This window comes from Rutidosis leptorrhynchoides, chromosome 8 (genome assembly GCF_046630445.1).
Source record: "Rutidosis leptorrhynchoides isolate AG116_Rl617_1_P2 chromosome 8, CSIRO_AGI_Rlap_v1, whole genome shotgun sequence".
Classification (NCBI taxonomy): Eukaryota; Viridiplantae; Streptophyta; class Magnoliopsida; order Asterales; family Asteraceae; genus Rutidosis; species Rutidosis leptorrhynchoides.
In genome coordinates, this window is record NC_092340.1 from 19,266,416 (window position 1) to 19,281,539 (window position 15,124).

The 15,124-nt window shown below is 32.4% G+C and overlaps 1 protein-coding gene across 1 annotated transcript in view; it reads right to left on the bottom strand.

The window, feature by feature from the left end:
* Positions 1-2,046: 2,046 nt before the first annotated feature.
* LOC139863203 (uncharacterized) overlaps positions 2,047-15,124 on the bottom strand; it is a 42,085-nt gene continuing 29,007 nt past the window's right edge. Inside the window, exons 2-5 of the mRNA XM_071851851.1 lie at positions 3,623-4,297; positions 2,996-3,478; positions 2,722-2,944; positions 2,047-2,286 (exon numbers count right to left, since the gene is read on the bottom strand). Coding sequence (XP_071707952.1) covers positions 2,047-2,286; positions 2,722-2,944; positions 2,996-3,478; positions 3,623-4,297 — 1,621 coding nt within the window. The remainder of the gene's footprint in view (positions 2,287-2,721; positions 2,945-2,995; positions 3,479-3,622; positions 4,298-15,124) is intronic.

Below are 15,124 nucleotides of genomic sequence, written 5' to 3' on the forward strand. Positions count from 1 at the left end.
CTTTTGTCCAAACCCCAATTATGGTACAAAGCCCAATTACCCAATTTTAATATTTAGCCCAACATCACGATTACTTCGGATTAAATAAGCATAATAATAACTTAGCTATGCGACATTAATTTAAAAAGGTTGAACATAACTTACAATGATTAATAATAGCGTAGCGTTACACGGACAGAATTTTGACTTACACCCTTACAACATTCGCTAACATATCCTTATTATTAAAATTAAAATTAAAATTAAAATTATAATATATATATATATATATATATATATATATATATATATATATATATATATATATATATATATATATATACGTGTGAGATGAAGAGAAGAAAAAGATGTAAACATTTGATCAAAAACTGCGAAATTTATAGGATGTCACCTGATTCTGTTCACCATGCGATTGCATGGATTTATAACTACCAGGCCATGCGATCGCATGGCCTGCTTTTCCAGCTCACATGAGTTTGTTTGCTTTCTTGCCGACGGTATTTAATAATAATATAATATATAAATAATTTATAGAATTATTTAAATATTATATTATATTCGTGTGCATAGTTGACTTGTAATTTTAGCTCCGTTGCGTCACGCGTTGTTAGTTGGCTCAGGTCCCGGTTCCGATTTTCGAACGTCCTTGCGTACAATTTAATATCTTGTATTTTGTGTTTTGCGTCTTGTATTCTTGTAATTTTGAGACGTTTCTCATCAATAATTTGAACCACTTTGATTGTACTTTGTACTTTTGAGCTTTTTGGTCGTTTGCGTCTTTAATTCATCGAATCTGTCTTTTGTCTTCACCTTTTATTATTTAAACGAATATCACTTGTAAATAGAACAATTGCAACTAAAAGCTTGTCTTTCTTGAGGGATAATGCTATGAAATATATGTTCGTTTTTAGCATTATCAAATATTCCCACACCATGTCTTGAGACAATTTCCTTCAAATATAAACGAGTTAGCTTCTCCATTTTATCGATTTCCTTTAAAGGTAGGAAATGAGCTGATTTTGTGAGTCTATCAACAATAACCCAAATAGTATCATAACCACCCACAGCTTTTGGTAACTTTATGATAAAATCCATAGCAATACATTCCCACTTCCACTCGGGAATTTCAGCCTGTACCAAAAGTCCAGATGGCTTTTGATGTTTTGCCTTGACTTTCGCACATGTCAAACACTTAGCCACATAGGTAGCCATATCAGCCTTCAAATTTGGCCACCAATAATGCTCCTTGAGATCATGGTATATCTTCCCTAATCCGGGATGAATTGAGTATCTAGATTTATGTGCTTCATCTAAAACAAGTTGTCTCAAGTCACCAAACTTCGGAACCCAAAGACGTCTCGCAAAATAATGAGTCCCATCTTCTCGTACCTCGAATTTTTTTATCCAAACCTTTAATCTTCTCATTCTTGACATTTTCCTCCTTTAAAGCTTCTTGCTGAGCTTCAAGAATTTGCTTTACGAGGTTTGTTCGGATAGTCAACTTTAGAGCTCGATTCTTAAAGGTTTCTCTCTTTCTTTCCGACTCAGAGCGTCGGCTACAACATTAGCCTTCCCGGGATGATATCGAATTTCTACATCGTAATCATTTATCAGTTCAACCCATCGTCGTTGTCTCATATTCAGCTGTTTCTGCTCGAAAATGTGTTGAAGACTTTTGTGGTCGGTGAATATTGTACACTTAGTTCCGTAGAGATAATGTCTCCACATCTTAAGTGCAAAAACTACTGCACCCAACTCTAATTCATGAGTTGTATAATTTTGCTCATGTATCTTTAGTTGACGTGAAGCGTAAGCGATAACTTTATTCCGCTGCATCAACACACAACCAAACCCTTGACGTGAAGCGTCACAATAGATAACAAAATCGTCGTTCCCCTTGGGTAGTGATAATATAGGTGCTGAAGTTAACTTCTTCTTCAACAATTGGAACGCAGTTTCTTGTTCAGCAGACCAAACATACTTCCTTCCTTTATGTGTCAATGCAGGCAGAGGTTTCGATATCCTAGAAAAATCTTGGATAAACCTTCAGTAGTAACCGGTGAGACCTAAGGATTGACGTATTTGTCTCGGTGTCTTTGGAGTTTCCCATTTTTCAATGGCTTCAATTTTTGCAGGATCTACTTGAATTCCTTGTCGGCTAACAATATGACCGAGGAATTGCACCTCCGGCAACCAAAACTCACACTTGGAAAATTTTGCGTGTAACTCCTCTTTTTTTAACAATTCAAGCACCAATCTCAAGTGCTCTTCATACTCTTGGTCGCTCTTAGAGTAGATAAGAATGTCATCAATAAACACAATGACGAATTTGTCTAGATACGAACTACACACACGGTTCATGAGATCCATGAACACAGCAGGTGCGTTAGTCAGTCCGAACGACATAACCAAAAATTCATAATGGCCATATCGAGTTCGGAATGCGGTTTTTGGAATATCGGCTTCTTTAACACGGAGTTGATGATAACCGGAGCGAAGATCAATCTTTGAATAAACGGATGAACCTTGTAGTTGATCGAACAAATCATCGATTCTCGGAAGTGGATAATGATTATTGATGGTAAGCTTGTTCAATTCTCGGTAATCAATACATAATCTGAACGAACCATCCTTCTTTTTGACAAATAAAACAGGAGCTCCCCACGGGGAAGAGCTGGGACGAATGAAACCTTTCTCCAATAAATCTTGAAGTTGACTTACAAGTTCTTGGAGTTCGGATGGAGCTAGTCTATAAGGCGCACAAGCTACAGGAGCAGCACCCGGTGCTAGATCAATTTGAAACTCTACTGCTCGGTGCGGTGGAAGTCCGGGTAAATCTTCAGGAAACACTTCGAGAAATTCGCGGACGATTGCTACGTCACTCAACTGTCTTTCTTTCGGATCGGGTTTACTCACGTGAGCAAGAATAGCATGACACCCTTTCCTGAGATACTTCTAAACTTTCAAACAGCTGATGAGGTTCAACTGCTTGCACTTTCTATCACCATAGATCTTTGACGGTTCTCCATCTACTTGAGGAATACGAATAGCCTTATCATAGCAAACGATCTCAGCTCGATTCTTGGATAGCCAATCCATACCAATGATTACATCAAAACTTCCTAACTCAATAGGTATCAAGTCCAATTCAAAACTTCTATAACCCAAAGTTATACTACAGTTACGATACACTTTTTTAGCCTTAAGTAATTTACCACTAGCTACCTCTACAGTATACTTTCTGTCTAAGGTTGATAATGGAGTGATGATTTTAGGACTTAGTTTGCTAGACACAAAACATAAATCCGCACCAGAATCAAATAGAACATGAACCATCAAATTATTGACTGAAAATGTACCAGTAACCAACTCAGGATCCTCTTCTGCATCTCTAACATTAATGTTGAATGCTCTACCACGTGCGTTCCCACCATTTTTCTTCTTATCCGGGCACGAATCGATAAAATGCCCTGGTTTTCTGCACCCATAACAAACCCTTGGTGCAAAAACTTTATCCTTCCCATTAGTAGGTTACTTTACAGCAGTATTAGAAATAGAGCTCTTGCAATCTTAGGCTAAGTGTCCCTGTTTGTTTCACTTGGAACACACAACTGTACAGTACCCGGTATGGTTCTTGTAGCATCTTGGGCATGTTTGATGCTGATTGCCCTGCTTAGCACCCGAGTTATTATGCCTTTTATGCTGATTGTGATTTGAGTTACGTTTACCTTCCCATTTTCGCTTCCCGCTCTCATCTTTCTTAGCAACCTCATTGCTAGTTTCTCCAGGCGTGATCTTCTTTGCGTTACGCAAAATCTTGTCATTTAGCTTGTGTGCCATAGCTACGGCAGCTTCAATAGTTTGAGGTTCACTGGATTCAACCCCAACTTCAATCAAGTCAGACAATCCTTCAATATAAGCCTCGATCTTGAGGTCTTCGGTAGGAAAAGCATTTGGACACAAAAGAGTCAACTCAAAGAACCGATGATCATAAGCATCAATGTCGTTTCCCTTCATTTTCAAATTTTTCAATTCAGTCTCTAGTTTCTTAAGTTCACCCCTCGGACAGTAGCGGGTGATCATTCTTTGCTTAAAAGCTTCCCAAGTAAGGCCATATGCCACATCATTTCCAATAGCACTAACATGATTGTTCCACCAGGTCAATGCACTATCTTTCAAAGTGCAGCTGGCGAAGTTCACCTTATCCTCTTCTCGAACCCTGCTAGCTCGAAATATAGATTCCAACTTCTCAAACCAACGTGAAAGACCAACTGGTACATTCACGAGGAGGCATGATCTTCAGAACAGGATAACACAATATTAATCACATTCATATATATAAAAGAGAGAGAATGATAAGTTAGAACCTATAATTAATACCGTAATGTAAATTTAATGCATAATAATGCTATAACAAAGAAAGGTCAGACTGTAGACTTGACTCTAATGCACCCTATTGAACCAGGGTTGACCACATTAAGACCGCCTACTTCCCTACAACCAAAGCTCTGATACCAACTGAAACTCAGTTGGGGACACCACACGTCCCACCCAGTGCCTTCCCAGCTAACTGCCTGGTGACCACTGAGTGTACCTCAGACACTAATTTTACGGCCCTGCCTCTCGGCAAAACCAACCATATTCGGACCGCAAGGAGTAAGAGCCAATGCTTCATCACAGGTAACACTGTGAGAACCCCCTCTACGATTAAGCCAACGACACAGCTTAAACCAGCTCTGATACCAACTGAGACGTCCCAGCAAATTAACCTTGACGACCAACGTTTACTTGGTCTCATAACCTTGATCAAAAACTCTACGTGAACATTTTTAAACAACCATTGCAGTCATTTATTGAAAGAGATTACTCAAAAGGAAATCCAACATTTTAAAAGTTTTAAAGTCAAACCAAACTTAACAAATGTTGACCAAAAAGTTAACTAATAACCACAATAGTAAAATGCATGAAAAGTGAATGCAACAGTAATAATTGTTTAAATGAAATCTGCGACACAATATGCAGACTCTCTAGCCAGCGGAAGCAAATAATCAATCATCACCTGAGAATAAAACATGCGAGTAAACTGTCAACATAAGAATTGTTGGTGAGATATAGGTTTAATAAAACAACTTGAATTAAATTAGACCACAAGATTTAATGTTGAGAAACGTCTTTAAAATATTATTACATTTATCCCGTGAGCACCGGGTAACCCAACTTAACTCGGTTTATCTACCCTTTTATAGATCATACACTGAACAGATGTATCTTCTAACGAAGGACTAAACATTCCCTTGAAAACTAGCGCGACTAGGAAAGAATGGGGCGGTCAGGCCAAATAGATCTATCAATAGGATTCGCGCCTATGGTACAAAGCCCGTAGCTACAAGTTACCAAGCTAAGGAATATTTTTGTTCAACTCACAAATGAATAATTTATCATTTTTGATTACTTGTGTCTAATATGTAAAACAAAAAGCATGTATTCTCATCCCAAAAAGATTTAAAACAGTAGAAAAATGTGGGACTATAACTCACCTTGATAGCACGACAATAAGATACTCAACTTCAAAAATATGAATGACAGATTCTTGACCCAAAAACTCAACTTAAAGATAGGTATAAATCAGTCTAATATCTAAGTACCATAATTCAAATGATACCATACAATTCCTAGTGCTCGCCTAAATTATTTAATCACAATAAACAACAAAAAGTTTCCTTTAGTAATTATTGTAAAAATGTAGAACTTGATTTATAAGTTTTGTTAGCTTGACATTTATAGTTAACTTTACACACATTTTAATTAAACATGAGATAAAGCTCAACCTTTACTAATATAATCGTCCCTTTTTACTATTTCCAAAAGTCAATGAAAAGTCAACCCCGAAGTTAACCATCACGTGTGAGTCAACATTATTATCATTTATAATAAAAATAAACACTTTACTGTATAAGTACTAATTCTTGGAGTTAATTCAGTAATTAGAGTCATTCATTATAAATTATTATATTTATTTACTAAGTTAAAAATATTTCAAAAATGATCGAGTAGTTACTTTCAACAATTTTCAGAAAAATATTAAGGACTCCTTTTCAAAAACGGCCGAAGCCTAATGCTTCTTGTTACAGCAAAGGTTTTACAAAAATACAATTCAAATAGAAACTCGACCTGAGCAATTTACAATGATCAACGCGATTTTGATGTTTCAAAGAAATTTCTATCAGCTTTTCAAAAATACCAAAATATGACCAAACGACCACTTTTGGCGATTTTTAGAATAATTGTAGAACCTCGGTTTGACAAATGGCCTGAGCCAAACTCTTAACATTACAGCAAGGAATTAACATGATTTGTTTCAAAGCTTTAATCGAAGCGAATCAACGGGAAATTCAGTTCCTGTTTCGACATTTCACCAAAAGGTAAAAATTTAATTTGATCGTAAGTTGAAAACCGTTTAACGAAAAATTAAGTAATTTATATGAAAATTCATCTACTCGAAACAAGGAAACTAATATCCACTTTAATTAATCCAGGAAATTTGTTCACAAAATTCCACTAGTTAATTAAATACGAATTTTAATTAAAGTTAGCAACTTTAACGATTTTTAAGCATGCAATAATTATATAATCGAGCACTAGTACATGTATTGATAACAATAAGGCATAAATCACAGAAAATTGATGAGATAAATTATTAGGTTTAAGATTCTTACGATTTGAGTAATCGAATACTATAATTGAAACAACCGAGTTCGAGTACGTGATATTTAATAATCAACCACCTTAGATCTTGTGTAATACTTGAAAATTTTTGATGATGATGAAAAAACGCTGGGAGTAGGGCGTCGATGGGAGCATTTGGAAGAGAAAGATGAAGGTTTTAAAGTATGTAGGCTTATAGTTAATTTAGATTTTATAATATGAATAATAATCAAATAATAAAAAAACAATGGAGGTGAGGAGTGGTTTGGCCAGCCCGTCAAATTTGACCATGTTAAATATATTTTATTTTTTTATTATTTTTTTATAAACTATTATCCTTGTAGATACTAATAAAATATTAATTTTAAATAAAAGGATTTAATGACTTTAAAATAGAAAAAAATAAAAAATAAAAATAAAAATAAAATGTTGGGATCACCTCCTCTATGGGTGCCGTCCCTTTTTAGTGTAACATTATTTTTTATTATTATTATTATTATTATTATTATTATTATTATTATTATTTTTATCTTATCCTTATAGTACTTTATTAATTTATTAAATTATTTAGTGAACTAAATATCATTTTAAAGGAAATAAGACAAGCTTGTGGTCACCATTAAATGGTTTTAGAAATCAACCGGTTTACATGGCCAATAAAGTTGGGATAAAGATCATGTATAATGGAGTAGGTATACTTACCCAACTAATTCATCTAATATTTTGTCTTTCAAACTTGGCGGATAGTAATAATGAGATGTGAAACATATTTGACAAAGTCTTGAGTTGCTTTCCAACTATTAAGAGTTATCGTTATTTATTATATTTATATATATAATATAATATTTATTTCTTTTGAGTGGATGATATTTTAGGATCATCTATTAGTTAAAATTTTGACCGAGAAACACTCTCATTATATTGGGAAAGATATGCTAGGTAGTATGTATTAAATATGAATGTATGGTTGTTTAAGATATAGATGCTAAACATGGTGTAGATAAATATGAGATTGATAGTTAAGTATAGCTCAACAAAGTTGACTTATATATATACCTAACCCTTTATGTTGGGTAATTATAATATAACTTATACTAACTAACATAAGTTTGTCAACTAATATAATTTAACATTACATGTCATTTAATATTATTCATTCTAGCCAACTAATCTTTAATTTGTATATATAAAATGTTGATGATATTGTATATTATGGTTGTGACCAAAATAACACGGGGACTTGACCTATGAGTAACTTAGATATATATATTTACAAATTGTCCCTGAAGATTAAACGGAACACGATCCGAGAAAAATACCGCTACGCAATTAAAAATACGGAATTGAGACGCATCCGCGATAAATAAAATATAAAAATATTTTATAACTTCATATGACATTGAAATGTCATAAATAAAATAATTCGGGTTTAAAATACGAAAGTCTAATCGTTGGTTTGGAAACCGAGACGATTATTCGAATAAAAATGTTAACGTAGGAACGTGCTAACACAAAATCACAACTTTTCATTTAATAAATAATATAGGAATATTATTTAATTTATTTAGAATATAATTAATCATATAGAAATGACATGGCAAGGATACCAGTTATCATCACCATCACGTCATCATCATACTTATCATCACCTTGTATTATCTATTATCATCAACTCGATCTCAGTCATCGAAACATCCATCATTTACCGTATTATTTTACGTACCATTACTATAGAATTATTTCATATTGCCATCATCACTCCTATGAATCACGATCATTATCAATCTTGTGATCATACTCATAATTATAATTCATAATCAAGATCATGAATCCTAATCAAAATCATGAATCACTCCCGGTCATCAACAACCTAATACATCATTTAATTATATCATCAATTACATAAGTCACAGCCTCCTTATCCCTTATTATTAATAGTTCGTGTTTTAAAATTAAAAATTTGGAAGCAGGACTCAGCTATCTATCAGCCTTAACAGAAAGAAGATAAGATTAGTGAGATCTTGGCCCAACAACAAGTTGGATCCTGTCAGCCCAAGAGATAATCACAGCCCGCGTACACAAAAAGAAAATCTGGTTCGTCCAGAAGATAAATAAAAAACGTCACATGGCTAGCTGTAACTTTTACTTTTGAAATCCACTACTTATTAATATATTGTAAGTGGGATACTATATGATTATAGGTTATCGGCAACCTCTCCAATTCGTTCCACATATAATACTGAAACATGAGGCATACTTTAATTTTTATATATGCTCAAAACTTCAAATGACAAGCACCTTCCCTTCTTATTTTAAGGCGCCGAATAGAAAGACAAGAAACATCAAAAGGTTGCAGCAAGGTACCGGGTTTCATGGCTTGTTTTATCATAGTTATAGAGAGAAATAGTAGTAGTTACAATTGATGGTATTTATGGGGGTTAATAGTAGCATGAGCTTGATCATAACAACAGTAAAGTGGAGGCTAGAGTGGTGAGGGTTTGGTGTTGATTCTTGTGTGGTTTTTGTTCAAAGAGTTTAGAGAGAGAGAAGAGAGAGAATGGTGGTGTAATTGGTTGTAAACCGAAGTGAAGCAAGAAGTTGTTAAATGGGTTTCTAATGGTGATCATGAAGCTGGAAAACAGTAAACGTTGGACTCAATTGGTGATGGTGGTTAGTGGCAGATTGTGTGATCATAGGTTTGACATGAGTGTTAACAAGAATCATGTGCAGCGGTTTGAGGATCTTATGGTGTAAACATCAGTAATAAGAATCTATAATAGTTGAAACAATTAGTAGACGCAGCAGTAACATTCATCGATGATGGATTGATTTCGTGGTGATGTTTGAAAGTGGTAGTAATACTTAAGAGTGAATCAGAGATAGTGTTTGTCTGGTATTGTGGTTTTCAATTTGAATGCAGTTATGATATAATTGTATAGAGATGATAATCGAATTATTTAAGTTTGTACACATGATACCATCAGTTTTGTTTTGTATAGACAATTGGAAATTCGATTTGTACTCGAGTAGACAGGAAAATCAATCAGAAGAAATAAAAAAAATAAAGTGATAGTGAAGTCTAACTGATTGTACGATTTGTTTGAATTCGAATCCTACTACAGAATTAGAGATAAGAAACAAATTAGAAAAAGGGTGATGTTGAGATGAAACAGAATACGTATATGTATATAATTAGTATCTGTATTTATATTTATTTATAATCAGTATTTACGTATATATATTTTTTGTATATATTTATATATGTAAACTTGCTCTTCATATATGTATAGGAATATATTTGTATCTGCATTATCATATGTCATATATCATTATATATATATTTTTATATTTTAATTATGTAAAGAAGCAAAATAATATTAAATATATACACATTAGTATTTAACATTAATTTTATTAATAATAATGAGACTAATAATAATAATGGAGATAATAGTGATAGTAATATTATAATAATGTTAATAATAACAATAATAATAATAATTTTTTTATTAATAATATCAAAATAATACTAATATGAATAAGAATCATGGTAAAGTAATGATAATAATAATTTTATATATATAAATGATAATTATATTATTATTAATGTTAATGATAATAAAAATAATAATTTTTTATTGGTAAAGGTAATAATAATACCAAGTAATAATACAAGTAATAATTAAGATACAACAAGTTACATGTATCAAATTTCATATTAAAAACAATAATATTAATAACACCGATGTTAATATTAATATTAATATTAATATTAAGGTTAATAATATTAATGAAAGTAACAATAATAATAACAACTTATTTTATAACTTGTAATTAAGTTTGGTATATTAATATTATATTTATATAATATTTACTAATCTATATATACACATATTTATTTACAAACAATTGTTCGTGAATCGTCGGGAATAGTCAAGGTCAAATGCATTTACGAAAAGAAAAAAAAAATAGTTCCAACATTTTGAGACTCGGTTTGATAGACTTTACTTATCGCGTCGGAATTATTATAAGATTAAGTTTAAATTTGATCGAAAATTTCCGGGTCGTCACAGTACCTACCCATTAAAGAAATTTCGTCCCGAAATTCGATTGGGGTGGTCATGGCTGACAATAAGTATGTTTTCATGACGAATTTTAGTTGATAAATAGGATTTTATCAATATTGAGTAATATAGAATAAATAATTCGATCACTCGAAGCGTACGAGTGAAGCTATCACAAAAGAATGGAATGAATGAATAGAGATTCGTCATAACTTTTGACGTAGTCATGGTTGAATTTCGAAATTTAAGGGATTTAAAGGAAATCTTCGAAATCTAAAATATTTGATTCTTCGGCGAATAAGGAAATTAAGATCTCTATAATTAAATACGGTGATCTGCCTCGATTACTCTGTCTGATATTTCCATTATAAATTAAACTTTTTCCGTTCCATTATTTTCCATTCCGATACTCAATCCCCAAATTTAAAAGATTATGAAAATGCTTAATCCAGTTCTGATCATTGTTCTTATCCTTACTATCGCAATGATCGTTCTTTTTTTCCAACTCCTCCTGGAAGAATCTGTTTATTTCTACTATGCTCTAGGGATTATTGTATTTATAATCCTTCAGTGTCTTTATATTGCTATACGCATTGATATCCACGGTTTGTAATTTCGGTGTTGTTGTTGGGCTTTATATTTCCCCTATATATTGGAGCTTCATTGTAGTGACCCGAACTTTTCCATGTTTATATATATTAATTGAGATTGATATTTACATGATTAAATGTTTCCAACATGTTAAGCAATCAAACTTGTTAAGACTTGATTAATTGAAATATGTTTCATATAGACAATTGACCACCAAAGTTGACCGGTGATTCACGAACGTTAAAACTTGTAAAAACTATATGATGACATATATATGGATATATATATAGTTAACATGATACTATGATAAGTAAACATATCATTAAGTATATTAACAATGAACTACATATGTAAAAACAAGACTACTAACTTAATGATTTTTAAACGAGACATATATGTAACGATTATCGTTGTAAAGACATTTAATGTATATATATCATATTAAGAGATATTCGTACATGATAATATCATGATAATATAATAATTTAAAATCTCATTTGATATTATAAACATTGGGTTAACAACATTTAACAAGATCGTTAACCTAAAGGTTTCAAAACAACACTTACATGTAACGACTAACGATGACTTAACGACTCAGTTAAAATGTATATACATGTAGTGTTTTAATATGTATTTATACACTTTTGAAAGACTTCAATACACTTATCAAAATACTTCTACTTAACAAAAATGCTTACAATTACATCCTCGTTCAGTTTCATCAACAATTCTACTCGTATGCACCCGTATTCGTACTCGTACAATACACAGCTTTTAGATGTATGTACTATTGGTATATACACTCCAATGATCAGCTCTTAGCAGCCCATGTGAGTCACCTAACACATGTGGGAACCATCATTTGGCAACTAGCATGAAATATCTCATAAAATTATAAAAATATGAGTAATCATTCATGACTTATTTACATGAAAACAAAATTACATATCCTTTATATCTAATCCATACACCAACGACCAAAAACACCTACAAACAATTTCATTCTTCAATTTTCTTCATCTAATTGATCTCTCTCAAGTTCTATCTTCAAGTTCTAAGTGTTCTTCATATATTCTACAAGTTCTAGTTACATAAAATCAAGAATACTTTCAAGTTTGCTAACTCACTTCCAATCTTGTAAGGTGATCATCCAACCTCAAGAAATCTTTGTTTTTTACAGTAGGTTATCATTCTAATACAAGGTAATAATCATATTCAAACTTTGGTTCAATTTCTATAACTATAACAATCTTATTTCAAGTGATGATCTTACTTGAACTTGTTTTCGTGTCATGATTCTGCTTCAAGAACTTCGAGCCATCCAAGGATCCATTGAAGCTAGATCCATTTTTCACTTTTCCAGTAGGTTTATCCAAGGAACTTAAGGTAGTAATGATGTTCATAACATCATTCAATTCATACATATAAAGCTATCTTATTCGAAGGTTTAAACTTGTAATCACTAGAACATAGTTTAGTTAATTCTAAACTTGTTCGCAAACAAAAGTTAATCCTTCTAACTTGACTTTTAAAATCAACTAAACACATGTTCTATATCTATATGATATGCTAACTTAATGATTTAAAACCTGGAAACACGAAAAACACCGTAAAACCGGATTTACGCCGTCGTAGTAACACCGCGGGCTGTTTTGGGTTAGTTAATTAAAAACTATGATAAACTTTGATTTAAAAGTTGTTATTCTGAGAAAATGATTGTTATTATGAACATGAAACTATATCCAAAAATTATGGTTAAACTCAAAGTGGAAGTATGTTTTCTAAAATGGTCATCTAGACGTCGTTCTTTCGACTGAAATGACTACCTTTACAAAAACGACTTGTAACTTATTTTTCCGACTATAAACCTATACTTTTTCTGTTTAGATTCATAAAATAGAGTTCAATATGAAACCATAGCAATTTGATTCACTCAAAACGGATTTAAAATGAAGAAGTTATGGGTAAAACAAGATTGGATAATTTTTCTCATTTTAGCTACGTGAAAATTTGTAACAAATCTATTCCAACCATAACTTAATCAACTTGTATTGTATATTATGTAATCTTGAGATACCATAGACACGTATACAATGTTTCGACCTATCATGTCGACACATCTATATATATTTCGGAACAACCATAGACACTCTATATGTGAATGTTGGAGTTAGCTATACAGGGTTGAGGTTGATTCCAAAATATATATAGTTTGAGTTGTGATCAATACTGAGATACGTATACACTGGGTCGTGGATTGATTCAAGATAATATTTATCGATTTATTTCTGTACATCTAACTGTAGACAACTAGTTGTAGGTTACTAACGAGGACAGCTGACTTAATAAACTTAAAACATCAAAATATATTAAAAGTGTTGTAAATATATTTTGAACATACTTTAATATATATGTATATATTGTTATAGGTTCGTGAATCAACCAGTGGCCAAGTCTTACTTCCCGACGAAGTAAAAATCTGTGAAAGTGAGTTATAGTCCCACTTTTAAAATCTAATATTTTTGGGATGAGAATACATGCAGGTTTTATAAATGATTTACAAAATAGACACAAGTACGTGAAACTACATTCTATGGTTGAATTATCAAAATCGAATATGCCCCTTTTTATTAAGTCTGGTAATCTAAGAATTAGGGAATAGACACCCTAATTGGCGCGAATCCTAAAGATAGATCTATTGGGCCTAACAAACCCCATCCAAAGTACCGGATGCTTTAGTACTTCGAAATTTATATCATATCCGAAGGGTGTCCCGGAATGATGGGGATATTCTTAAATATGCATCTTGTTAATGTCGGTTACCAGGTGTTCACCATATGAATGATTTTTATCTCTATGTATGAGATGTGTATTGAAATATGAAATCTTGTGGTCTATTGTTACGATTTGATATATATAGGTTAAACCTATAACTCACCAACATTTTTGTTGACGTTTAAAGCATGTTTATTCTCAGGTGAATATTAAGAGCTTCCGCTGTTGCATACTAAAATAAGGACAAGATTTGGAGTCCATGTTTGTATGATATTGTGTAAAAACTGCATTCAAGAAACTGATTTCGATGTAACATATTTGTATTGTAAACCATTATGTAATGGTCGTGTGTAAACAGGATATTTTAGATTATCATTATTTGATAATCTACGTAAAGCTTTTTAAACCTTTATTTATGAAATAAAGGTTATGGTTTGTTTTAAAAATGAATGCAGTCTTTGAAAAACGTCTCATATAGAGGTCAAAACCTCGCAACGAAATCAATTAATATGGAACGTTTTTAATCAATAAGAACGGGACATTTCAGTTGGTATCCGAGCGTTGGTCTTAGAGAACCAGAATTTTGCATTAGTGTGTCTTATCGAGTTTGTTAGGATGCATTAGTGAGTCTGGACTTCGACCGTGTTTACTTGAAAAATGATTGCTTAACAAATTTTGTTGGAAATTATATATTTTTAACATGTGAATATTATGTGATATATTAATCTCTTAACGCGTTTGATATTATGTGATAGATGTCTACCTCTAGAACAAGTCCCATTGACTCACCTAATAATAATGAAGAGTCAAATGTAAATTGGAATGATTCGTGGACTGATTCACAAGTTCCCGAAGAGGAACCGGAAGAAGAGTCGGAACCAGAAGAAGAATCGGAACCGGAAGAAGAATCGGAACCGGATGAAGAAATAGAACCGGTGGGGGAAATAATAAAACGGTTAAGTAAAAGAAAATCCTCAACCAACCGA